The sequence below is a fragment of the Hyaena hyaena genome, unplaced genomic scaffold, assembly GCF_003009895.1.
Source record: "Hyaena hyaena isolate Hyena2069 unplaced genomic scaffold, ASM300989v1 scaffold_55, whole genome shotgun sequence".
NCBI lineage: Eukaryota > Metazoa > Chordata > Mammalia > Carnivora > Hyaenidae > Hyaena > Hyaena hyaena.
In genome coordinates this window covers 4,395,585-4,422,611 of record NW_024080687.1, presented here as the reverse complement: position 1 = coordinate 4,422,611, position 27,027 = coordinate 4,395,585, and the positions used below count along the sequence as shown (strand labels likewise).

The following is a 27,027-nucleotide window of genomic DNA, read 5'->3' as shown; positions in this document are numbered from 1 at the left end:
TTGTTGGCTCTGGAGACACTGACAGGAAATTTCAAAATTACTGAGGACGGGGCACCTGGCTGGTTCAGTTGGTATGGCACATGACTTCGGGATCGTGAGTTCAAATTCTACATTGGGTGTTGCGATTACTTTAAGATCTTTTTTTTTTTTTTTTTTTTTTTTTTTTAAGATGCTGAGGATATAGAGCCTTGTGATGCAAAGATTGTCATCCAGCCAAGGAACAGATGGATGGCCACCCCCCACCTGTCACAACGTTGATATAACCTTGCTTCCAAATGTTGACTGACAGTGCAAAAAAGCAGACTACTCAGAGAAATATCGATGTAAAAGTAATATAAAATACTGTCAAATTGAAACTAACAATATGTTAAAGGACAACATATTTACAAACAAGTAACAGATCTATTCCAAAAATCCATGGGCAATTTAATCAAATATAGTTCATTAAAATAAGTCACACAGTCAGTTGTCTCAATAGATTCAAAAGTGACATTAGATACAAATTAGCATCCATTCTTGAGTTTTTAAAAATTTACTTGATTTTAAAAGTTTATTGAGCAAACAAGCAGGGGGAGGAACAGAGAGAGAGGGGTAGAGAGAGAGAAGCTGAAAGTGCAGATCCCCACGTAGGGCATGATCTCATCATTTGCGGGTTTGAGCTCTGCATTGCGCTCTGCACTGACAGCTCAGAAGTGGCTTGGGATTCTCTCTCTCCTGCTTTCTGTCTCTCTTGTTCTCTCAAAATAAATAAATGGGCATAAAAAAGTTCAAACCACAGCCAACATTACACTTAAAAATGAAACTGTAATGCTGTTCTCATTTAAAGAAGGCAGGGCTACTTGGGTGGCTTAGTCAGTTAAGTGTCCAACTGCAGCTCAGGTCATCATCTTGCAGTTTGGGGTTCGGGCCCCATGTAGGGCTCTGTGCTGACAGCTTGGAGCCTTGAGCCTGCTTTGGATTCTGTCTCCCTCTCTGCCCTTTTTCTGCTTATGCTCTGTCTCTCGCTTCTCTCTCAAAAATAAAACATTAAAAAAATTAAAGGCATTACACTAAAAAAATAAAATCACGATTTTAACATTATTCTGGAAATTCTAGTTGAACTAATACTATAAGAAATATGAACGTCAAGGGGCGCCTGGGTGGCTCAGTTGGTTAAGCATCTGACTTCGGCTCAGGTCATGATCTCGCTGTTCTTGGGTTTGAGCCCCGCGTCGGGCTCTGTGCTGACAGCCAGCTCAGAGCCTGGAGCCTGTTTCAGATTCTGTGTCTCTGTCTCTCACTGACCCTCCCCTGCTCACACTGTCTTTCTCTCTCTCTCTCAGAAATAAATAAAAAAAGAAATATGAATGTCAAAATAAAGTTAATGTCTTTTGCAGATGACATCATTTTTAAAAGTAGGCTCCACATCCAACATGGGGCTCAAACTCATGACCCCAAGACCAGAAGTCACTTGCTCTACCAACTGAGCCAGCCAGCTGCCTGGGTTTTTACATGTAAAGGTCAAGTATCAACTGAGAACCACTAGAATCAATGAGAGAGTTGGCTCATTTGGTCAAATATAAAACTCCACAAGCCCCAGAAGTTTTGCTGCTTACAGCAAGTAACCTTTTAGAAAATACAAAGAAAACGCTTATCACATTCACAAAAATCACAGTACATGGAAACTATATGTTGAAGGGGTCAGTAAATTTCATCCTCCCCTCTGAATTTGGAAGCAGTGGAGGCAGGGATGGGGAAGACAAGACAGACACAGGAATTGGACAGATGGAAGTCAATGTGTCATCTTTATTATTGATAAAGGTTAGGTTGAGGAAGAAGGTTTAAATCTGGAGAGGATAAGCTTGTCTGATTCATCCCTGAGTGTGTGTGTGTGTAGGCTAGCTATACAAAATGTGTTTACCTCCTTTGTGAGTAGGGGCAGAAGGGTAAGAGCCCAGAGCCTAAGTGAGTGGAGGAAGAGGGGACCAACATGCCCAGTGGTGTTCCACTGGCACCCTCTGTAATGCAATAGAGAAGAGTTATTCCTTTAAAAAATTTTATGTTTTTTTTTTTTTTTTTAATTTCTGAGAGTCAGAGAGAGACAGCGTGAGCAGTGGAGGGTCAGAGAGAGGGAGACACAAAATCTGAAGCAGGCTCCAGGCTCTGAGCTAGCTGTCAGCACAGAGCCCAACACAGGGCTCGAACCCACGAACCATGAGATCATGACTTGAGCCGAAGTTGGATGCTTAACCAACTGAGCCACCCAGGCGCCCTGGAGTTATTCTTTCTTCTTCTTCTTTTTAATGTTTTATTTATTTCAGAGAGAGAGAGAGAGAGAGAGAAAGCAAGCAGGGGAGGGTCAGAGAGAGAGGGAGACACAGAATCGGAAACAGGCTCCAGGCTCTGAGCTGGCTGTCAGCACAGAGCCCAACGTGGGGCTCAAACCCACGAACCGTGAGATCATAACCTGAGTCAAAGTTGGCGTTTAACCAACTGAGCCACCCAGGTGCCCCAGAGTTATTCCTTCTTAAGTCTTCCTCCCTTTCCTCTCTGAAGTCACTGGAGCCTAAAGGCACTGTCCCTAAATGCCTTGGTGTGTGAGCACCTGGGAGTGTGGCTCTTCCCTCCAGGGAATGGGCAGAGCTGTAGGTCAGTAATTCCTGCTTCCACTTTACTAACCACCCTATTCCTTTGTGGATCCTTCTAGGACACCTGGAGAGCAGGGTAGATTTCTCCCTAGAAGGCTCTCAAATGGATCAAAACAGGACAGTATTTAAATGAATTCTAAGGAACTTTGTACCCAGGGGTAAAAATTCTTTCCCTGTCTATTTCCTAGCCCAAATCATATGCAAACACCTTTACTTCTGAGAAGTTTAAAAGTTGAGAACAAGAACTTTTTTTTTTTTTTTTTTTTTGAGAGACAGAGACAGCATGAGCGGGGGAGAGACTGAGAAAGAGGGAGACACAGAATCTGAAGCAGGCTCCAAGGCTCTGAGCTGTCAGCATAGAGCCTGACACAGGGCCAGACCCACAGGCTGAGAGATCATGACCTGAGCCGAAGTTGGACGCTTTATCTACTGAGCCACCCGGGTGCCCCGAGAATAGGAACTTTCACTTAGTTGTTCACTAAGTGAACGCTAAATAGGAATTTGCTTTGTTCACTGCTGTATTCCCAGCACTTAGAATAATGCCTGGCACATGGTAGGTGTTCAGTAACTTAATGCCCATTCTTAGGAAGGAAAAGTATAACATGTAATGTAGAAAAGGCCTTATAGTCTTGCTCTTATTGACTATAAGTAATTAAGGAAAAAGGTAGACAACAAAGTTGAATAGGAAATGGACAATCAAAAATTCAGCCAACCAATAAATACATGAAAGATTGCCCTACCTTGTTAAGGATGAACTAAATGTCTCCAATGAATTGCAAATTGCAACAAAGCATTATTTCACATCTCTCAAATTGACAAAGATTAATAAGTATCAGTGTGGATGGAGTGCCTGGGTGTCTCAGTCAGTTGGGTGTCTGACTTCGGCTCAGGTCATGATCTCACGGTTCGTGGGTTTGAGCCCTGTGTCGGGCTCTGTCAACACAGAGCTGTCAGCACAGCTAGCTCAGAGCCTGGGAGCCTGCTTCAGATTCTGTGTCTCCCTCCCTCTCTCTCTGACCCTTCCCTGCTCACACACACACACACACACACACACACTCTCTCTCTCTCTCTCTCTCTCTCTCTCTCTCAGAAATAAAACATTAAAATTAAAAAATAAGTATCAGTGTGGTAAGGATGCATAAATTGGCACAACCTTTAGAGTCATTTGTCATTTATCAGAAAACTTGAAATTGTATTCTCTTTGGTCCGGGGGAGGGGGGGGGGTCCATTTCTAGGAAGTATCCTACAAGCACTCTCATTATCAGTGTGCATATATGTGTGTACAGAGAGGTTTAGTTGGAGCATTGTCATGGCGAAAAATTAAGTCATCTGAATGTTCATGATTAGGATGGGGGACAAATAGATCATGATTCATTGACACAGTGAAGTAATACACGGTAGTTGAAATGAATGAACTAGAACCATTTAACCAGACATGGGAAGATATCTGTAGTTAACTGTAAAGCAAAAGAAAGCAAGTTGTAGAATAGCAGGTGTTAGGTGTTGCATCTTGTCCCCCCAAAGGTTATGTTCAAGTTCTAAGCCCCAGTATCTGTGAATTTGGCCTTATTTGGAAATAGGAACTTTGCAGATGTAATCTAGTTAAGATGAAGTCATTAAGTTTTAATCCACTATGACTGGAGATATCCTTATAAGAAGAGATGAGACATGGAGAAACACGCAGAGAGGAAAGGTGGCCATAGGAAGGAGGCGGAGATTGGAGTGAACCGTCTCCAAACTGAGGAGCACCAAGGATTGCCAGCAGCAGCAGAAGGTAGGAAAGAGGCATGGAATAGATTCTCCAGAGCTTCCAGAAGGAACCAATCTTGCCAACACCTTGTTTTCACACCTCGGCCTCCCAAACTGTGAGAGAATAAACTGCTGTTTTAAGCCACTCAGTTGTGGTAATTTGGCACAGCAGCCCTAGGAAGTGAACAGGTCGGGTATGGCCATTATCCCATAGTCATGCCTTCTGTGGATGCACCTGTTGCCCTTTCCATGACAAGGTGTTGCTTCAGTCCGTCTTGTACACTAACAACCATCTCTTCGGAAGCAGGGACCCACTAGCGTGGTGATATTTTTGTCAGGATGGCGTGAACAGGGTACATTTGTATCTCGCCTCCTTTGCCGCCTCCTCTGGCCGCTTGTGTCTAGTGGCTTCCTGCCGTGTTCCCCCTCATTCATCTTTGGTAATTCCACATCCTGAATTACCCAGAGTTCTCTGACCAAGCTTTGTCTTTGTGCTTCAGTCTTGTTTGTTTGCCAAGCCCCATTCCTTGTTAAAAGTTTGATGAGCCTTCTTCCAGGATTCTTCTCTGCCCCCCGTCCCCCCACTTTGAGTCAGAAAGCTCGTGCGTCCACCCCACTCTGCTGTGGTGATTATATGGAAAAGCCTTGCGGATGATAGGGTGTCTGTCCTTTGCAGCCAGATGACCTGAGATTTAATCCTGCATTTGGCACTTGCCTTGCTATGTGACCTTGAGCAAGTTGTTTTTAACCGCTCTGTGCCTCAGTTTCCCCGTCTGTACAACGGGGATCAAAGTATCTACTTCAGCGGGTGGTTGTAAGCGTTAACAAGCTGATACGGTTAAAGTGCCCCGCACATAGTAAGTGGTCAGTAGGTGTTAGCTATTACTGTAATTATATGTTTACTTGTCTGACTCCCCCACCAAACTGAGATACTTAAAGGCAGTAATTGTGTATTTTTCTCTCTCATCCCCAGTGTCTTGCAGAGTACTTGGCACATGGTAGGCTCTTGATAAGTGTTTGTTGAATTAATAATGATAATTAACATAATTGCCTACGAGGATCCCATATTGGGCCTTGACCCTCTGCTTATTCCACAACACGCAGGGATAATGGCGCTAAATATGGCTCAGTAAAACCAGCACAGACCAGTTGGTGTTTCCTGAGCACCTCCAACGGGGTAGAGACCTGCAGTGGAGGAGATGGATGAGCATGAGGCCAGCCCTGTGCTCAGGGAGCTTAGGATCTAGCGGGGAAGACACGTGGTAAGCACAGGAAATATTCAGTAACACTACGAGGTTGTAATAAGCATTTGTGAGAGCAATAGAAGACACAGGATGTACATTCACAGTTATTATTTCACTTGGTGGCACATTGTTATCTAGATAACTTCCTCCTTGATTTTCAAGTTCATTCTAGAAAGTTTCTTAAATGTTTTAGTAATGAAAGTTAGGTCTAGAGGTTGCATCAGGTTCAGATTCGATTTTTTTTTTTACGTGTACTTCTCTCAGTAGACACATAACATCTGGTTGTCTCTCTGGAATTAGCAGCCATCAATAATCATTGCTAGATCCATTATTTCATTAGGGGTTGTAAAATGGTGATATTATATTTATCATCTGGAGACTCCTATAAAAACAAACCTCCCCTCATTGACTGGTTATCCTGAGGTATAGCTGTTCAGAAGGGAAAATAAAGCTTGATGCTTAACCAGTTTTTAAAATAACAAGTTGGGGGCGCCTGGGTGGCTCAGTCAGTTGAGCGTCCAACTTCAGCTCAGGGCATGATCTCATGGTTCGTGGGTTCGAGCCCCACATCGGGCTCTGTGCTGACAGCTCAGAGCCTGGAGCCTATTTCGGTTTCCGTGTCTCCCTCTCTCTGACCCTCCCCTGCTCGTGCTGTTTCTCTCTCTCTCTCTCTCTCTCTCAGAAATAAATAAAACATTTAAAAATTAAAATAAGACAACGAGTTGGTTTTCTAGCATCCTTCAGAGGTGATCAAGGGAAGACTTTAGGCTTTTTTTTTAAGAGTTTATTTTTAAGTAATCTCTACACCCACATGGGACTTGAACTTACAACCCTGAGATCAAGAGTTGTATGCTCTACCAACTGAGCCAGCCAGGTGCCTAATTTTGGGCTTTTAAAAATCTTTTTTTCTAATTACTTATTTTTGAGAGAGAGACAGAGACAGAGTGGGAGCAGAGGAAGAACAGAGAAAGAGAGGGAGACACAGAATCCAAAGCAGGTTCCAGGCCCCAAGCTGTCAGCACAGAGCCTGATGCAGGGCTCCAACCCACGTATCATGAGATCATGGCCTGAGCCGAAGTTGGATGCTTAACTGACTGAGCCATCCAGGTACCCCTAAAAAAAATTTTTTTTAACATTTATTCATTGTTGAGAGAGAGAGAGACAGTGTGCTAGCAGGCAAGGGGCAGAGAGAGAGAGGGAGATGCAGAATCTGAAGCAGGTTTCAAACTCTGAGTCAGCACAGAGCCCAACATAGGGCTCGAACTCCTAAACTGTGAGATCATGAGCCAAACTGAAATTGGACACTTAACCTACTGATCTACCAAGGTGCCCCTGGGCTTTCTTAAAATCATCATTATAAAGTCATGGATTTTAACTTATTCAGTGTGTGTAAGTCCATGTGGTTTTTAACCCTTATGGTTGTTTAAACCCATCTTTGGCTGGTGGTGGGAGCCTCTTGAAGCTGGCCTTGAACCTTTTGATGTGACCTCACTAGTCTTTGCTTGTTCCCTTCTATGTGATGATGTTCCAGACTTGTCTTGTGCATTTCCTGCCCCAGACCAGAAATCAGGCTCTTCTCCAAAGAGGAAGGGCATGAATTTTTTAAGATATTGGTCCAGTTTCACAGAAGGAAATTGTTATAATTTACACTCCCATCAACAAAGCATGAAGCCATTTTCTCCGTATACTCACCAGTGTTAAGTGCTATTTTAAAAATCTTGGTGTTCGTTTGATGGGCAGAATAACTCGTTCTAATTGCATTTCTTAGATTCCTAGTGCATTGGAATGTTTTCTTATATTAATATTTGCTTTGAGAACTCTGTATGATATGACCATGTCAGAAATTTAGTAGTTATTATAGCTGATTTGTAACTCGTATTTCAAAAGCAGCCCTTCTTCTGTCAATTGCTGGAAATAATTTTCCTAATTTGTTGTTTGCCTTTGAGAGTTGTTTACAGCTTCTATTTTATTTTATTAAAAAATTTTTTTTAATCTTTATTTATTTTTGAGAGTGAGACAGAGGCAGACAGAGTGTAGCAGGGGAGAGGGAGACACAGAATCCAAAACAGGCTGCAGGCTCCGAGGTGTCAGCACAGAGCCTGATACGGGGCTTGAACCCATGAACTATGAGATCATGACCTGAGCCGAAGTCGGATGTTTAACCAACTGAGCCACCCAGGCGCCCCTACAGCTTCTATTTTATGTAGTCAGGTATTTTCCTTTATGAAGCATAGACTTCCAGTCCTCTCTTATTGGGGCCTTACGGGATCAAAAAGCTGGAGCCTAATAGTTACTGCCGGGCATTAGCTGGCACATAAACATTGACCCTGCCCTCCTCACCTGATGGCAGTTGTGTTCCTTGAGGCCCGACACCTCCTCCTAGATGATCTGGATCGCTTTTCACCCTGACAGACTCGCTCCGATTCTTGTTCGTACTGAAGGTGCCTCTGATTTCAGCAGCTTTGGGAGGGGAGGCCATGAAACTCTAAGCCACTGCTATCTGGGCACTGCCTGGATGCCCCTAGGCCAGTGGGCAAGAGAATGCAAAGCCCCCAGCAAGTGGCAGCCACCTTCTGGGGTTTCACCCACACTGGGCAACACCCCTTGAACTGCAGAACCCCGCATGTTTGTATCCTGTGCCAAGGTGGCTCTAGGGCTCTCTCAGGCGGCAGTGGGACAGAGTTTCAGATGTCAGGGTCTGTTGAGAGGGAACCGCTGCACTCAAGATGGCCGAGATTGGGTGAGTGGCACTTTGGAGCTCCTCATGGCCTGCGTGAGAGGGATGCCAACAAAGGCCCTACAGCAGGTGAGAAATGTTTGGGATGGCCTGTAGTTCCTAAAAGAGAAAAAAAACAGCTCAAACGTAGTAATGACAATAAATGACTGCTAAGAGCCCAAACTCAACGTAGTGCTTGCTCACCTTAATACGTGCTAGGCACTCTTCCAAACATGCTACGTTTATCAGCATGCTACTTGACTTTTCACAAGCCTGTGAGGTAGATACTGCTATTAGCACCATTTTACACAAAAGTGGAGGCACCGAAAGGATTGTCAACTTGCCCCACCCTCAGCCTGCCTGTACGTGGTAGGCCAGGGCCTTGACATTGTGTAGCTCTTCAAACGTCCTGGAGGGCACCGTGCAGCCTTGTAAAGCCTTGCACTGGAAAGAGCGGCCAAGCTGATTTTGCCTATGGGGAAATGAAGGCCTGAAGAACACAGTGACTTGCTCAGAGCCACGTCTAGGATGCAGGACTTTGTGCATTTGGTAGCTGACACTCATTTGGCACCAAAGTCAAACTCTCTGAAACTTCTCTGAACAGAATGGCCCTTAGACAGATACAAGCAGAGTGCTTGCCTTTTCCCTTTGAAGGGGACCAACAGCTTCGGGGGCTGGTGAACATGGGAATTTTACTGAGGACTTTCCTGGGCATACCTCACACCTTGCAGTGGGCTCCCTGAGGGCTGTGGGGGTGCCTGCTCTTGGGGTCTCCCGGTCCGAACCCAGGCGTGGCCCTTTGTGGAAGTCAGATGCTTTGCCCTTGTGTGAGGAACAGCAGACAGAGTTCCAGAAGCACCAGGACTGCTGGGTCAGGGTCCTGGAAAAGTTGGGTGGAAATTGCCCCGCTGTCTCCTTCCTCCTGGCCTAATGGCTCAGACCGTTTTTAGATGTCAGGAAGTATAACAATATGGTACATTTATCCTGGTGAATAATGGATGAGCCCTGGGAAGGTACTGTACTTTTCCTGGTGAATTATTTACCAGGAGCCTCTAATTTGAGGGCTCTCTATTATAAATGGTCTGAATCTAGGAGATAGAGAGCCCCTCTCACAACTCTCCCTCCCCTCCCCCCCCTCCCCCCCGGTTTCCCACGTACAGGAGAGCTGTAATCTTTCACGTCTAGTGATGTACCGGGTAGCCCTGTGGCCTGAGCTGGGGACTGTCTGAGTTTGGAGTCCCTGAGGCTGCTGGGAGGGGTGGGGAGGACCTCCCTACTAGAGACATAGAGACAGACTGCCAAGGGAAGTTGGGGTAAATGTGGGGTTGGGCCCTGCTCTATAAGCAGGAGCAGTGAGGAGCCCTATGTATGCCGACATGTGGGTACATTCGTGTGCTGTGTCTTTGTTTTTCTCGTCCCTTTCTCTGGATCTCCATGATTCTGTCTCTCTGTTTGTGCCCATGTCTCTCTACCTGTTGACTCTCCTCTCCTCTCTCAGGACCTGGGTCTCTCCTCTCTGTCTCTGTCTCTTCCTCTCTAAGTCTGCCCATCGGCCTCTGTACCTCTGTTAGTTGCTAGTCTCCCTCTATCTGGCCACTTGTCTATCTCTTTCCTTCTCTGTCTTTTTCTCTCTCTGTCAGTCTCCCTCCAGTCCCCTTCGTCTCATCTCCCTGTCTCTCTCCCTCAGTGTCTACTTGCCTCCCCCTTTGCTGCTCTCCTGCCTCCCCTCCTCCCTCCCTCCTACTCTTCCCCCCTCCCCTTTCTTCCTCTTTTCCTCCCCCATTGCCCCTGTCTCTTCTCTCCCTCTCGCTCACTTTCTCGCTGTCTCTCTCTGTCTCGCTGTCTCGCCCTGTGACTTTAGAGGTCTGTGAGAATCTCCTGGAATGGAGAGACAGCCAATTCCAGACTTAAGTGAAGCCAGACCTTGGTGCCTTCCAGACCCTGACTCAGAGACTGACAGAGTAGGCATGAAATAAACTTCAGAAGTCTTTGTCCTTTTTTTGGCTGTTCAATTCAATTATTGCATCAGCCACTCTTCAGTGCGTTTTTTTTTTTCCTTCAGCTATTTGTGTGTGCTTTGGGTTTTATAATGTTTTCTCCCCAAAGTCAGTTATCCCTAGGCTTTAAGCATCTGGTGATGAGTTGTAGGCTTTTGCTGCTTTTAAAAATAACTTACAAGGAATTGTTTCTATTATTCATCAGTTTGTATTTTTCATCTGTTGTGATTGATTTGGAGATTGAAATAGTCATCTTGCCTTCTCTAAACAGCTGATTTTTTTTTAATGACTCTTTTTTGGTGATTTTCCTTAACAAATAAGGGAGCAAATCACTAGTAGTTATATGCAGTTAAGAGATTAAGTAAAAGAGTAAAATTGTCCTGGGGCACCTGGGTGGCTTAGTCGGTTAAGCGTCCGACTTTCGCTTAGGTCATGGTCTCGCGGTTCGTGGGTTCGAGCCCCGCATCGGGCTCTGTGCTGACTGCCAGCTCAGAGCCTGGAGCCTGTTTCAGTCTGTGACTCCCTCTCTCTCTGACCCTCCCCTGCTCACGCTGTCTCTCTCTCTCTCTCCTAGAAATAAGTAAAACATTTAAAAAAATAAAAGAGTAAAATTGTCCTGTTAGAAAGTTTGTTTTAAGCAGTAAAATGAGGTTTATAAGGAGTCTAGGAAGTATCCTATGGTTTGAGTCTAAGTCAGCAGCTGGCCCGCCTTCCGCTTCCCCTCTCTGTCCACGGCTCTGCTGCACCTTGTGACACCAAGCCAGACCCCGTCACATCTGAGTAATATTTGAGTAGTATGTTCCTGGCTGCAGGATTTGGTCCCCACTACAAGATAGCCTTCCTGGCCAGCGTTTTCTCCAGCCATGTGTGCTAGCAGAGGCAGGTGAGAGGGGAGCTTCTGATGGCAGGAGTAGATAGATCTGTCTTCATACGGAGGGCAATGGGCACCGTGGACAGACCTGCCCCCATACCTGTCCCCAGCAGCCTGGGCTCCAAGAAGGCACCCTTGCCTCCTCAAGCCAGGGGTTCTTCCAAGCCTCCTCCCTCAATCTAGATCCTTGGTGTCCCAGGTTGAAGCCTAAAGCCTGCAGCATCCCTTTGGAGAACTCTTCCCTCCCCGGAAAGAAGGGTGGGTTTCCAGAAGCAGCTGTTGCCGGACAGGTGGAGAAGGGAAAAAGAGAAGAAGGCTGGGGGAGGGGCGCTTTGAGGGTGGTGTGTGCTTCTGACTCCTGAGCCCTGCCTTGTGCCCTGCCCCTGAGGGGACAGCCAGGCCGCTGTGCGTGTTGTCCCACGGGGTCTCCTGCAGGCTGCCCAGGGGCACGTTCGTTTCCTGCACATGTGTTAGGCATCGCCGCGTGTCACCGGGTGTGTGGCAAATGCAGCCCGCTGCTGCAGGCCCTGAGTGGCTCGTGCTTTCCACATCACACATAGCAGAGCGATTTCCTCACATTCCCCACTCTTGTCTGCTCCGGGAAGTGGTTTGCAGAGCGCTTCTAAATATAAAAAGTATGAGACCAACTCTTTTTCTTATCCCTTTGAAACCAGCTAAGTCCAGCCTCTTTAGTGACTTTTTGGGTTTATAGGGAGAAGGAAGGGAAGCAGGAGAGGCAGGGTTATGTGTGCATGTCACCAGGCTCTGAGGACACCCAGCAGACAGTGGGACTTGGCGCAGCGATAGAGACCAGGGTGCTGGAGGGTAGAGGGTGCTGGAGGGTAGACACAGGGAGGAGGGTAGAGGCCTGAAGACCGATCTGCAAACTATGGACAGCTACGTTCAGCCACTCATTCAGAAAAAATTTTTTTCCGCTTGCTTCTTCCCTCCCCAGACCTAACCGTATATTTATCTATTAGAACAATAGGAAGGAGGTAGGAGATGACCACAGGGAAGGATCTTCAAAACACAGGGCTTAATGGAAAAAAAAAAAAGTAAGGAGCAGAGCGAGAGATAATGCAAGACCACTTACGTAAGTTAAAAAAACCCACTTTCGAAACAGCAATCACATTTTCCCAGAGCACATGAAGAGAAAAGGATTTTCGTTAAACACGATAGAATGGTTGGGGGAGGGTGTGGATCAAAAGGAATACATGAAAGAAGAGAAGCAGCCAGCGTGGCATCGTGGAAAAAATAAACACAGGCAGACAGACGTAGGGACAGGACAGATCTGGGGGTAGTTGTAGAGCCTGCCATTTACTGGGATAGGTGGGACTGCAGTTTCCTCCTCACTACAAGGCTGACCCGTGTGAAGGATCCCTATTTTTTTTTAAGTTCATTTATTTTGAGAGAGAGTGTGTGCAAGCGGGGAAGGGGCAGAGAGAGAGAGAGAGAGACGGAGAGAGAATCCCAGTGCAGACCCTAGTGCAGGTCTCCAACTCATGAACCTTGAGATCATGACCTGAGCCAAAGTCAGATGCTTAACCGACTGAGCCACCCAGGCACCCCATGGGTTCTTTTTCTTTTAATTTTTTTTAATGTTTATTTATTTTTGAGTGATAGAATGTGCAGGGGAGTGGCAGAGAGAGAGGGAGACACAGAATCCGTAGCAGGCTCCAGCCTCTGAGCCATCAGCACAGAGCCCGACGTGGGGCTCAAACCCACGGACCATGAGATTGTGACCTGAGCCAAAGTTGGAATACAACCAACTGAGCCACCCAGGGCCCCTTCCCCAAGGGTTCTTTAGATTAGAGGTGAGCCTGTGCATGGGGCCAGCAAGAAGAAGACAGGAGCTAAGGCAGTGACGTCTAATGGAGCTTTTTGTGGGGACAGAATGGTTTTATATCTGCATTATCAATCATATCAGTACAGCAGCCTCTAGCTACATGCAGTGCCTCAGCACTTGAAATATGGCTGTTGCTACAAAGGAAGTTAATTTTCAATTTGTTTCATTTTAATTAAGTGACATTTAAATAGCCCCGTGTGGCCAGTGGCTACCATATTGGACAGAGCAGGTCTAAGGGCTATTTCAACTTCTTCAGAGGTTGGATTTTCTTCATTGAGTGGAGTTGAGACCACTCCCACCCAAAAGGCAGGGAATCGTGTCCTCTCTTCCACAGGGCACTGGGGGATGAGCTGCTGTGGCCACTCTGATTAGGTCTAAGATTTGTGCATCCGGCCTCATCAGCCTCCCAGGGATGAGGCAGAGATGGATGGGTAAAAAGAGCTCAGAAAACAGGCTCACAGAATTTTCTAAGGCTGCTTTGAAAATTAATAAACTAAGGCGAGACCTCACCAGTTGCACGGCTGTAGTCCCCAGGCTGTCACTCAGTTCACTCCCTCCCTCCACAGGATGCTCACCCGGCTCACCTGGGGCTGTTCTTGCTGTGGTCCCCCCAGAGCCTGCACCACCGCACCTGTGGAGCCTGCCGCCAGAGGCTGGGTGCTCTGTCCCCTCGGAAGTCCTGAGTGCACTGAGCACTCCTGAGGTCTTCCTGGGACCGAGCCCGGGCTCATTTCCTGGTGCCCTGGTCCAGCAGCTCTGTCCCCCTGCCTGCAGCGTATATTATTCCCGTAGGCCTCTGACTGGTGTCTTCAGGAGGCAGTGGCTGCTGTCATTCCTCTTTCCTTGGGGCTGCGAATGCATCTGTCCCCAGGCACAGGGGGTGGAGAGAACTCCTGGTTCGCCCTGGGAGTGCTCCCTCTCCCTCTCTCATCCTGGGTCTCCCTCCCAGACCCCCCTTCACCAGGCCTTTGGACTCCCCAGGGATCACCTTTGTCTCTAGGACACTTTAATCTGGGGTCCATGGTTCCCTAGAACTCCTGGGTTTTTTACTTCCCCGAAACATACACAGACTTTAGTGTGTCTGCACCTAATACGTGTTTCATTTGAATCTCACAGACTCTCCTAGGAATCTGAAAAAGAAGCGCTAAAATTGGTTTCAAGGCTGCCATTTTCCAGGAGAGGAAACTGAGACTTGGAGAAGAAAAAAATTAAGTTGGCCACGGTTGGAGGAAGGTAGATGTAGGACAAGATTTCAGGTCAGAGAGACTCTTCAGTGACTTCATTCCCTCCCTACATGCTTGTGGGGTGTTTGCGGTGCCCAGGCACTCTGAGGGGGCACAGCCGGATCCTGTTGGGCACGAATGCCTGCCTTCTCCTCAAGCATACAGTCTAGCTCAGGGGTACAGCTCTTAGTCACAGCACAGATGGGAATGCCAGGGGTGTCACAGGCAGTGAGCGATAAGTGCGAGCGTGTGGCCAAGGCAGAGGCGGCATCTCCCGGGGAGGCAGGACGTTGAGCCTTAGGAATGGGAGCTGCTTGTCAGAAGTGGTGCTGGGCCCCTGTCCTCAAGCCCCAGCTGCCTCCCACCTGCACACCTGCCATTAACAGCAGCATCTCTCGTAATCCTCCTGGGCCCTGCCCTGCCCTTAACCTCTCTGGGCTCTGGGGCTTGGCACTTGGGGGGGAGGGGACTCTGAGGAGTGAGCCCTTTGCTTCTGTAGCTGCCTTTGAGGCTCTCTGCAGCGAATCCAGTGTGAGGTGTTAGGGGCTGTCCCACGCGTCCTCTCGTATTTTTAACTTTACAGATAATAAATCTGCCTGGGAGGGAGTAGTGCTTGGCTCCGGTCACTCTGCTTGTTAGTGGTTGTGTGGAGACCAGAACCCAGGTCTCCTTACCTAACGTTCCTTCAGCCTGAGCACACCGCCTCGTGTGGCTGGGTGTTTACTTTGTTGCTGCTTCCTTGAAGACATCACAGCTATGTAAGGGTTATGCAGGGTGAGAGATGTGTCCCAGGTATGGCCCTCTCAGCCCCAGCAGAGAACAGGCTGGTTCCTGGGACCCAAAGGTGTGGCCGCTGGTGGGGACCATTTTAAGCCTCATTCGCTGGTGTATTTGTTCCTCTGGCATAGATGTCACATAATGCTGGACACAGGGACCTGCTTCTACTATCAGAGGTTGATCTTCCCCCTCCAGGGCCTCCCGGGAGCTGTCAGGACAGGTCTGAGTTGTGGTTTTCATCGACGGTAGGCACGTTGGCCTGCTAGGCTGTTTCTGCCCTAATCTTGGTGATTTTGTTTGGTTCCTCTAATCCGGATGCGGGAGCCTCTCCAGACATTTACAGTTAAATCCCATGACAGGAGAACTCAGCTGGGTCCCCGGCTCTGCTCCCTCCTGCACTGCTCAGGACGAGGACTGTGATGGCTTGCAGAGGGCTGCAAGGCTCCTGTCCGTGAACCTGGGGTCTTTTGTAGACCCTGGAAAGACAGAAGTGGGTAGAAACTTTGTGCTCTGCTTCTGGGTCTCAGAATTCACTATGCTCGATTTTCAGCGACCCTCTGAATCCTTACTTTCCAGGCTTACCATCAGAGAGTCTGGGTTGCTGGTGCTCCAGCCACATACAGTATCTTGGTTGTATGCTGGTGGTAGAGAAGGACATTCCAGAACCCCAGGTTCACAAATGCCGTTGTAGCATTTATGTTTCTGCCAACCTGGGTGAATGGGGTAGGGGGTGGGGTAACTGAGCTCGCAGTTCATCCAAGTGACTTACTCCTGTAGCAGTTGACATTTGTTCTTCAAAAAAGAAATTACAGATGTGTATGAGCCGTGGACCTCTGGAGTGGTTCAAGAGCAGGGGCGAGTATGCCAGTTAAATCCCGGAAGGTCAAGGGTCTGCGGTACCGTGCATTGACCCCTTGGGGAAGAGGTGTGGTGCAGGGACCCTGGAATCCCTGGGGCCTCTCGCTTGGTGCCCTTAGAGTTTCTGGATGGAAGGGACTTGTGAGGAGGGCTGTCCTCGTGGGTGAGTGGTCTGGAGCTGGTCTGGTTGCTGGAGCGTTTGTGGCTCTTGGGTTGAGGGTTTCCTCTCCTGATGCTGTTGCCCAGACAGGGCACAGAGTATTGGCAACCTCTGCCTCGGGGGCTTGTGTGCCCTAATAGGAGCCACCTCAGCCTGGACGCTGGGAGCTGAGGACCTGGGAGTCAGGATGTCCCCCAGCAGGGACCCAGGCTCTAAAGCCGTTGACTGGGTCTTTTTTTCTTTTTTATATATTTTTTAACATTCATTTTTTAGAGAGAGAAAGACTGCGAGTGAGGGAGGAGCAGAGAAAGAGACGCACACACAGAATCTGAAACAGGCTCCAGGCTCTGAGCTGTCAGCACAGAGCCCAACGCGGGGCTCGAACCCACGAGCGGTGAGATCATGACCTGAGCCGAAGTTGGATGCTTAACCGACTGAGCCACCCAGGCGCCCTGGGACTGGGTCTTAGGTGTGGAGGAGTGGGCCACTTCAGTGTGGCTGGTTGGATTTGGGGGTGATCACTTACCTGGTCACACACTGCTGTGTGTGCCCGTGCCCAGGGGCCAACCAGGGTCATGGTATCATAGCCTGGTTCTGAGGCATCTGTCTGAAAGACAGAATTTTCTTTAGTTAGAGAGGACAGTGATAGAATCAGCCAGTCAGGTTTGGCAGGTTCCAAGGCCTGTATGGGTCCCAGGCTGTATTTCCCAGGTCGGGAGGACCGGCCCCTATGAGGCAGAGAGTTGAGTGGCCCAGATGGATGCTTAGACCAAAAAGTAGCTGAGATTACTTCAGAGCAGAAGAACTTCCTGCTGCTCTCTGCTCTCCAGAAAATCACGTTTACACATATGTGTGTGCACACATGCACACGTAGACACACATGGGTTTACTGGGCCTGGAGCCCAGAGAGCAGCAAGGGGGGCAGGCAGCAAACCAGACGCTTGCTGGGGGTGGGGAGTGGAGTTGGTCCGCTGCCCACACAGCCTTTCTCTGGGGGCTAAGGCCAAGGCGCAGGCAGTGCGAGTGTCTGCATAGAGATGGCTGTTGGGGAGCCAAGGAAATGGCTTGGAAAATGTCCTTATTGGGTATTTGCAGCTCCAGCTTTGTTGGGGTTGGCACCTGGTGTGGGGCAGATGGTTGTGCCCACTTGTTGTGGTGGAGGGGGCCCTTTGAGCCCTCTGTGCCCAGCGGGGCAGCCTCATGCCCTTCCTGGGGTGCGTGCTGCTTACGGGCTTTGTATAATGTGAACCCACTTAGCCTCACGCAGCCTGAGTGGTAGAGGCGGGGTCCCCATTTCACAGCTCAGGGAAGCGGGAGGTATGGAGAGGCCAGGCTGAGGTGGCATGTGGGAGGGCAGGGCCCGGGCTGTTGGGCAGCGCTGGAGCCGCCAGCCTCAGGGACTACGCTGGCCATGTGTCGTGTGAGGGCCTGTGTATAGGAGGCGTGAGGCGCGGTGTGGCTGGGCGGTGGGTGAATGAGGAGGCTGCTTCGGGAAGCCCAAGGCCGGTGTGAGAAGGCCTTCCTTGGACCACAGCCCTGGGGGCGTCCTCAAGTCAGAGGTGGTACAGGGACAGGAATGTGCTGGTGACTGTGCCGCCTTGGGGGCGGCTACCACCCCAGTCCCCAGAAGCCTTCCGCTTCTCTGTCACTGCTGTCCTCCATTTCATGGTGTTGGTGCCAGCCGAAGCTTCTGGAGTCTGACATTTCTGCCGGGGACGCTTCAGTCTGCCCCGGGGTCTCCTGCCCGTTGCCCAACAGCCCCCACCCCCACCCCTGGCAACACAACACACCAAGCTCTCCTGCAGACTGGGCACACCTCTGACCGTCTTCTCAGCAAATGTGGGTGCTGTGGTGCTGGGCCAGCCTCCCGATGGCGGCTCAGAGCAGGGGCTGGGGGCTTGGAGCAGGCCTGGTGGCTGTTCTCCCTGCCTTTTATAACATCTAAAGTCCGCCCCAGCCAAGCACTAACCAGGACCTGCTGTGAGCTGACGTCAGGACACAGGGCCCCGAGGGGCCAGCTTTGATGTTTCCCAGGCCCTGTCGTGGGGGCGCAGGAGGCTCTGAGTGGCAGTCTGGGAATGCGGCACCTCTCACCACAGCTACAGAGCAGCCCTAGCCCCGGGAGGGGTGCCGCAGGCTGAGCTGGGGTCCCTCTGAGTCACGCCATCTCTTCTTCCAGCTCAGGTTTCTGTGGCCAGTGGTCTGTGGTTCCTGCAAGCCTGTGGCCCCTTTCCGTCCATCCACCCCCACCTGATTAGTCCCCTCAGACTTATCTGTTGTGGAGGCACCTCCTCATCTAGGGGCTGGAAGTGGTCCTGGGCCTCTTGAGGGGGAGCTTTCTAATGTTCTTAAGTTGGGAGTCCTTGGGCAGGAAGGGTGATAATGGAAATAGTAACAGTAGCTACCATTCACGGGAGCAGCTCTGTCTGAGGCTTTTCACACGAACTCCTTCATTTGTGACTCATGACAGCCTCATGAGAAAGGCCGCAGGAGCTGAGGCATAGACCATCTGCGTTCCTTGCCCAAGGTCAAACAGTAAGCATAAAGGGCAGGAGTTGAGCTGGACCTGTCTGACCCTTAACTAATACTCCTCTGCATGGGTGAGGCTCCTGGCTCCCCGAGTCTGGAGAAGCTGAGGATTCACCTACACTTGGATGGCAGGTGATCTTTCTTTGGCCTTTAACAAGCATCCTGGAGTTCTGGGCCGAGAGTCCCAGGAATTTGGGGAGTCGCATTTGCACGGGCTCTTGCCCCACACTTCCCTTTACGGTGACCTCAGTCGGCCAGTTAGCTGAGTGCCTTTGTGTGTCTGGCATGATCTGCAAGAGGGGTATCTACCTCTGCACCTGGCCTGGCCTCGGGGACTGAGACTCATTATGGGATCAGCTATTTCCAGGGTTGGTTTTGAGTTCGTGGGCGGGGCTGGGAAGAATGTGGGGCTAGGAGCTGGCTTCCATGGGTCATGGTCGAATTAGCAGTTGGATTTTGAGCAAACCCCTTAATTTCTCTGGACCTCAGTTTACCTATCTTTGCTACAAAGAGGTTGTACCAAGTTGCCCGGGGCGGCGGTGGGGGGGGGGGGGCAGATCACATTCCTCTGTGGTGATTAGAAGTGAGTGGGGTGTTTGGGATGTCAGGGTGACCGAGGGTGCTTTGCAGTGCCCAGGGGGCAGATTGGTTCACTTGCACAGTAAGCGGGACAGCCCAGCATTGAGGGCAGTTATCACACCTAGAAAGCCAGCAGTGCCCCACTGAGCAGTAATGGGGTGCTCTGAGCACCTTCCAGCTCCCTGACTGACCTGTGGGCTGGCACCTCTGGGAACATTGGGAGGTTGACCAGCACCAGGGGCAGCCCCTCATCTGGACCTCACTCTGAGAGACCCTGGACTTGTCTTAATGCTTAGGAGGACACTGGTTCTCATGCCCTAAAGAGCCAAACTCCACTTTCAGGACTTGGAATAGCACCCTTTGGGCCACGATTAGTCTCCATCAGTTTGGGAGGGAATGGCAGGAGCCCCTCAGCCTCTTCCTGCCCTTACTGGGCCCGGTTTGATCAGAGCCAGAGCCTGCTTCTTCATGTAGCCACCCCAGGTGGCCTATTTCTTCTTCCTGGAGGGGCTGTGCTTCCTCTTCCATGTCATCACCCACCCCTGGCAGGCGGGCTGGTGTTCCAGGCCCAGCAGCTCAGGGCCTCTGCGGGGCGCCCACGTGGGCCAGGAACAAAGCCCGGTGTGTTACTCCTGCTGTAGCCCGGCCACCTGCCCAGCCCTGCCCTCCGCCTCCTCAACCCATCTGCTGCTCAACCCAGGTTTCTCACTTTCCCTTTGTTCCCACTGGCTGTGGCTCTGCTTTGGGTTGCAGGGGCCCCCCTTCCCTGTGGGTGCCCCTTCGACCCCAGCCAGAGCTGAACTGTTGTGCAGGAGGGGGGCTCAGGTGAAAACCTGGAACCACTTGGTTTACCTCTCAACTTAGCACAGAAGAGCCAGCCCTGGCCACATAGATTCTCAGGGATAGAGGCTACGACGTGAGGGTGACCCTGGCATGCCTTTGGCAATAGCTCCAGATCTAGGGAAGATAGGCTTCTCCTGTGATGGGGTGTGTTTTCCGAAAGAAGTTCCTGGTGGGGGTGCGGGGACGCCTGGGTGGCTTCATTGGTTAAGTGGCCAACTCTTGATTTCGACTCCGGTCAGTATCTCACGGTTCGTAGGTTCGAGCCTCAAGTCAGGCTCAGCACGGACGGCTCAGAGACTGCTTGAGATTCTCTCTCTCACCCTCTCTCTTTGTCCCTCCCGCACTCACATATGCACTCACACTCTCAAAATAAATAAGCTTAAAATATGTATATATGTGTGTATGTATATATATATATATATATATATATATATAATAAAATCCGAAGAAATCCCTGGGGACCGCTGGTCTGCAGAGCACTTGTGGGTGCGATTCAGAACCACTTCTGATGCGGGACCCTCGGTGGGACTGTGAGTGTCAGTAATCTTTCCAAGATGCTCTTTGGGTAATGACTTAACTCTGCTCAACATCCTAGATTCTGAAGATTAATGGGGGGGGGGGGGGGGGGGAGGCTGCCTGCTAACGTTCCTGGCTCCTCAGCCCAACATCAGGACCCGCAGGTCTGAACCTTACTTTAGGGTGCCTGCCCGGTGTCACCATCCCCTACCCCAGCCCTTGGAACTCCCTCTCTTTTCTGTGCTCTAGAGGCACTGACTACCAACACTATTCATTGGACACAAGCCTTGCCTTGTTCTGTATGATTGCCCGGTGTCCCCTACTGACGGGTGTGTCGTGTCTTTGAACCCTGCAGAGCACACAGCATAGTTCAGGAGTTTTTCAATGGACACTTGGCACTTCTGGTCTCACGATCCTTCTCTCCTGCACTGACTGGACACCTCCTGTGTGCATAGCCCCTTTCCTCCTGTGCACAGCGCAATGGGTGCTCTGTGTCAGGACAGTGACTGGAGCTCCTCCTGACTGTACCTCTCTTGTGTCCCCATCTGCAGGTGCCCAGGCAGCCATCGTCTTCATCAAGGAACCATCCTCCCAGGATGCACTGCAGGGGCGTCGGGCGCTGCTCCGCTGTGAGGTCGAGGCCCCAGGCCCAGTACACGTGTACTGGCTGCTGGATGGGGCCCCTGTCCAGGACACTGAGAGGCGTTTCGCCCAGGGCAGCAGCTTGAGCTTCGCAGCTGTGGACCGGCTGCAGGACTCTGGAGCCTTCCAGTGTGTGGCACGGGATAACGCCACTGGAGAGGAGGCCCGCAGTGTCAACGCCTCCTTCAACATCAAATGTGAGAGCCCAGGGGGCTGTGCTCACTCCCTGTAGACCTTCAGCTACTGAGCCCTGTGGGACCCCTCCTTTCCCTCAGCTTCTCCCATTTCCAGTTGAGTGGGGCAGGCAGAGAGCAGTTGTGATCAGTTCTTTGTGTGGATAAGAAAAGTTTTATTTTTTCCAGAAGATTTTTTCCCCCTTCAAGTCTAGGACCTTATATGTGTTGGATGCTTTTGCAAATGGCAAGGGCAGTGAGGGGCAGCATGGCCAGGCGTCAGCGTGGTTCTGTCAGACTGGAGGGCACCCTGTTTCTGGCCCTCCCCCCACCCCGCCCCCTGTCTCTGACTGCAGTTGCAGCCCTGCAGGGCTTCCTTGTACCATCTCTTGGCTCCGGATCCTACATATTGTGTCCTTTTCTGCTTGTCTGCCTTCCCCCCCTTGCTCTGCTCTGCCCTGCCCCTTACTCTGCAACTGTGGCCTCTGCTACAGGGATTGAGACTGGCCCTGTGGTCCTGAAACATCCAGCCTCAGAAGCTGAGATCCAGCCACAGACCCAGGTCACGCTGCGGTGTCACATTGATGGGCATCCTCGGTAAGGAGCTGACTTTGAGGGTGGGGATGGAGAGGGCTATTCTAGACAAGTAGGGATATCTCCCCAAATCCCAGACTATATTCATTCTGTAACTGCCCCTGCCCATATGCTACCCCACACTACCCCTAGTGACCTGAGGAGGGGCAGCATTGTCCTGCAGAATGATTCTGGATTCTGGGAGCTGAGTTTGTAGAATCTCAACCTGACTATGCCCCTGAATTGCTGTGTGCCCTTGTGCAAGTCCCTTCTCCTCCCAGGCCTCAGTTTCCCCATTTGCAAACTGAGGGGTCTAGCCTTGAGCTCTGCACCTTGTCCACTGGCCACCTGAGTACCCCCTGCACCCTCCCCTCCCCCCTGCTGCTGATGCCCTTGGCTCTGCAGGCCTACCTACCAGTGGTTCCGAGACGGGAGCCCCCTCTCTGATGGTCAGAGCAATCACACGGTCAGCAGCAAGGAGCGGAACCTGACCCTCCGGCCGGCCAGCCCTGAGCATAGTGGCCTCTATTCCTGCTGTGCCCAAAATGCCTTTGGCCAGACCTGCAGCAGCCAGAACTTTACCTTGAGCATTGCTGGTGAGCCTGGGTTGGGGATGGAGAGGGTGCGGCATGGATGTGAGGGGCCTCCCCACTCTGCCTGCTCATGCACCTGTGCTTCTCCCACCCCAGATGAGAGCTTTGCCAGGGTAGTGCTCGCGCCTCAGGACGTGGTGGTGGCAAGGAACGAAGAAGCCATGTTCCACTGTCAGTTCTCAGCCCAGCCACCCCCGAGCCTGCAGTGGGTCTTTGAAGATGAGACTCCCATCACTAACCGCAGCCGGTAAGGCAGTTGGGAAGGGGCCTTCAACTAAGGTGATACAGATTGTCACCGTTGCATTCTCTAAAAGAATGGCATTAGTATTGCAGGCATCATAGATCTATACATGTATTACTTTGAGTTTCCAGCAGATGGCAGTAGAATGTCTTGCTATTACAAAATGAGTCCAACAAAGGGAAGAGTCTCTGGGAAGGACATCTTTCACTTTGCACCACGGCACTGTATGACCTAGTGGTGGCTCCATTCTCTTCTCTCTCCCCTCCTACCTAAATGGGTCTTCTGGGATGGGGAGTAGAGAGTCAGGGTTGGAGGGACACAAGGGGACCTGGGTGACCATAGTCTGGATGGGAAGGTCCTGAATGGTAAGGATACCATACACACACACACACACACACACACACACACACACACACACTTTTGGGAGGAAACAAATATTTCCAGAACATGCTAGGAGATCCCAGCCCGTTTATCTGGACTTTTGTCCTTACCCAGGTCCTGTGAGAGCAGAGAGTATCTTTGCAGTGCCAAATGTGGCTGTGGTCCTAGGCGAGGGGCTTGGATCCCACCTAGCCTTGGCCCTGAGAAATCAGCAGCAGTTGATCTGGTGTGGCCCCCGGGGCTTCTGACTGCTGGGACTGGGTGCCCTGGTGACAGGCCTGTCTTACCCCTGCGGGGAGGGGCCTCTGTCTCTCCAGGTGCGGGCTGCAGACAACTCACCGTCTCACTGACACTGCTGCTCACCTTGCTGCCCCGAAAGCTGTCTCCTGTAGGTGGAGCACACCCCCCCACACACGTGAACAAGTGCACACACGCACAGGCACACACACGCACCAATGTGGCATGTTGCCTTCCTTATCTCTGTCATCTTCTTGCCTGATTCCTTCCTACATCTCCGACCGTTGCCGCATGGGGTTCCATCTCATTCCCTTCCAGAAGGAGGCCTGTGGGCCATTTCTTCCAAATAGCATTCTCTCCTCCTTGCAGTCCCCCACACCTCCGCAGAGCCACGGTGTTTGCCAATGGGTCCCTGCTGCTGACCCAGGTCCGGCCGCGCAACGCAGGGGTCTACCGCTGCATAGGCCAGGGGCAGAGGGGCCCTCCCGTCGTCCTTGAGGCCACGCTTCACCTGGCAGGTAGGTCCCCAGGTCTAGGGTGCTGAAGTGGGGACTGCCTTCAACCTTGTTGGCACACAGAGATGTAGGCTCCTGATTCCACCCAGAAAGCAGCCTGGAGGGCAGAGAGAGGAAGAGGATGCTGGCAGCAAGAAGAGGAGACGCAATGTTGGAGGGGAGGGTTTGAGCTGGAAAGGGACAGAGCTTGCCTGGGGACAGCTTGAGGTGCCCTGAGACCCACTCATCGGGTTGTTTGCCTCCTGCTCCTATCCCTGCAGAGATTGAAGACATGCCACCGTTTGAGCCACGGGTGTTCACAGCCGGCAGTGAGGAGCGTGTGGCCTGCTTGCCCCCCCAGGGACTGCCAGAGCCCAGCGTGTGGTGGGAGCGTGCGGGGGTCCGGCTGCCCACCCGGGGCCGGGTCTTCCAGGCGGGCCACGAGCTGGTGTTTGCCAGTACTACGGAGAGCGATGCTGGGGTCTACACCTGCCACGCCGCCAACCTGGCTGGGCAGCGGCGACAGGATGTCAACATCACCGTGGCCAGTGAGCACCTTTGCCCTGAGGGGTGAGGCGAGGTGGAGGGGGGCCCAGGTCCCAGGGGGCCTTGGTCTCTGGGTGTGATGTGAAGAGGCTTCCCGGGTGCTCGCTGGAGGCCCTCTCAGCTCTGGGCCCTGCTTGCTTGGGACTCGGTCTGCTGCTGGGAGGTCATGTTGGAGTAGACTGTGGAGAGCCAGGCACCGAAGTTGGGGTGCCAGCCCACACAGAGAAATGGCCCTTGGACTGGAAAGGAGAAGCAGAGGGCTGGGAGTCTAGAGACCCAGGTCCCACTCTTTCCCTGGTGCACAGAGCAGCAATGAGTAGCAGGCCACCTGCTTTGCCAGGGCTCAGGGTCCTCACCCTTAAAATGAGGCTAATAACCCACTACTTAAACTACAAGGTGGTCAGAAAGATCAAGTGTGCTTACAATCAGCTGATAGGTTGGCCGGTGGCTGGCTGGTCCCTGGTGGTCCCTCATTTGCATGTCTCGAAGTTGGCAGAGGATTTATCTACCAGAGTGCCTCAGTTGTCTCCCCCTGGTGGCTCCAGCAGGCCAGCTCCAACCTCTTCACATGGTGGCTGGGGTTCGAGAGTACAGTAGTGGAAGCTGCAAGTCTTCTCAAGGCGTCAGCTTAGCAGTTGCTCAGTGTTTCTTCCACCGTGTTCTCTATAGGGCCAAGCAAGTCGCCAGCCACTTAGACTCTAAGCAGTAGAGAAATAGACTGCCTCTCTCCTTTTCTTAAGTTTATTTATTTGTTTTGAGAGAGACAGTGCAAGCAGAGGAGGGGCAGAGAGCGAGGGAGAGAGAGAATCCCAGGCAAGCTCCACTCTGTCAGCACAGAACCCACGCGCGGCTTAAACCCACAAAATCATGAGCTCATGACCTGAGCTGAAATCGAGAGTTGGAGGCGCCCCCTACACTGTCTCTTGATGGGGAAAATGGCAACAACACATTACAAAGGAAGAAGGGGCAGGAGGACCATTTACAACCATCTTTGCCACACCGAGTCAGACAGGAAGTCCTTGTAGGATTTTGAGTCAGAGCATGATGTTCTCAAATGATCACTCTAGCTGTTCTGAGAACACCAGAATGTTAGGGGCAGGAGTCAAAACAGGGAGCCCCATTAGTAGATGACTGTAATCATCCAGGGCAGTGTTGGAGGGCCTGGAACAGAAGTGGTGGCGGTGGAGGTGAGAGCGATGGTCAAATTCAGGAGTTTTTGGAGCCAGAGTCAATAGGGTTTGTGTAGAATGGTTGTGGTAGGGGGTGCTGTGGAGAAGTCAGGCTACGTTTCAGCTTCTGCGGTTGGCTGAATGGTGGCAAAGTTGACCGAGAAAGGGAAAGCTGAGATGAGCAGGTCCTGGGGGAAATCATTCATCCACTTTTGTGCACACAAAACCCTAGAGGCCTGTTGGATATCCAGTCGGGATGCCAGTAGGAAGTTGGATTTGTAAATCTGAAGCTCGTATGATGGGGGAGGTGGTCAGGAGTCAAGATACAGGTTTGGGAATCATTTGCTCGCATGGCATTGAAGGCCACAGATTGGCTGAGATCATTCAGGGAATGAGTATGGCTGAAACAGACGGCGGGGAGGGGGTGCCTGAGTGGCTCAGTCTGTTAAGCGTCCCACTTCAGCTCAGGTCATGATCGCAGTTTGTTGGTTTCAGCCCCGCATCGGGCTCTGCACTGACAGCTTGGAGCCTGGAGCCTGCTTCAGATTCTGTCTCCCTCTCTCTCTGCCCCTCCTCTGCTCGTGCTCTATCTTTCTTTCTCTCTCAAAAACAAATAAACATTAAAAAGATTTTAGAACAGACCAGGGATCTGAGGACCAAGGCTTGGAGTATTCCCGTGTAATAATAAGAGCAAGAGTGTTAGAGTCCTATAAACCAGGGATTTGAATCCTGTCTCTATCAGCTATTAGCACATCACTGTTACTTCTTTAAATCTCTGTCTCCTCAGCTGTAAAATGGGTATAGGAAAACATACTTCGGAGTTTATTGTGACTGTTACCTAAGATCATGTTCAAAAGGTGCTGCCCATAGGCCCTCACTAAGGGGTAGTGGCTGCAATTTTCACCAGAGCCGGTGGGCTTCTGAGCTCAGGGTTGAGTGCGGTATTGGGGTTTTGAAGGATTGGATCCTTTGGTTGTGCAGACATATTCATTGGTCCCCTGTTTCCTCCCTGTGCCTCTAGCCGTGCCCACGTGGCTGAAGAAACCCCAAGACAGCCAGCTGGAGGAGGGCAAGCCAGGGTATTTGCATTGCCTGACCCAGGCCACGCCGAAACCCACAGTCGTCTGGTACAGAAACCAGATGCTCATCTCGGAGGTGAGAATGCTGCTTGCTGCTGGCGGCGGCGGGCACGGTGCTCACCCGGCTGGCACTCCTGTCCCTGGAGCTGCCCGTGGGGAGATGCTGGTGGGCCCGCGGGCCGTGTCCCCTCACGGTCACGTCACGTGTGCCTCAGGACTCACGGTTCGAAGTGTCCAAGAACGGGACGTTGCGTATCAACAGTGTGGAGGTGTACGATGGCACGTGGTACCGCTGCGTGAGCAGCACCCCAGCTGGCAGCATCGAGGCCCAAGCTCGTGTCCAAGTGTTGGGTGAGCGCACGTG

The 27,027-nt window shown here is 51.0% G+C and overlaps 1 protein-coding gene across 1 annotated transcript in view; it reads left to right on the top strand.

Moving 5' to 3' along the window:
• The window catches only part of PTK7 (protein tyrosine kinase 7 (inactive)), a 65,825-nt gene that overhangs the window by 17,733 nt on the left and 21,065 nt on the right, over window positions 1–27,027 (top strand). The window contains exons 2-9 of the mRNA XM_039231104.1: window positions 21,087–21,374; window positions 21,845–21,947; window positions 22,329–22,519; window positions 22,613–22,763; window positions 23,745–23,893; window positions 24,151–24,417; window positions 26,606–26,739; window positions 26,879–27,014. Coding sequence (XP_039087035.1) covers window positions 21,087–21,374; window positions 21,845–21,947; window positions 22,329–22,519; window positions 22,613–22,763; window positions 23,745–23,893; window positions 24,151–24,417; window positions 26,606–26,739; window positions 26,879–27,014 — 1,419 coding nt within the window. The remainder of the gene's footprint in view (window positions 1–21,086; window positions 21,375–21,844; window positions 21,948–22,328; window positions 22,520–22,612; window positions 22,764–23,744; window positions 23,894–24,150; window positions 24,418–26,605; window positions 26,740–26,878; window positions 27,015–27,027) is intronic.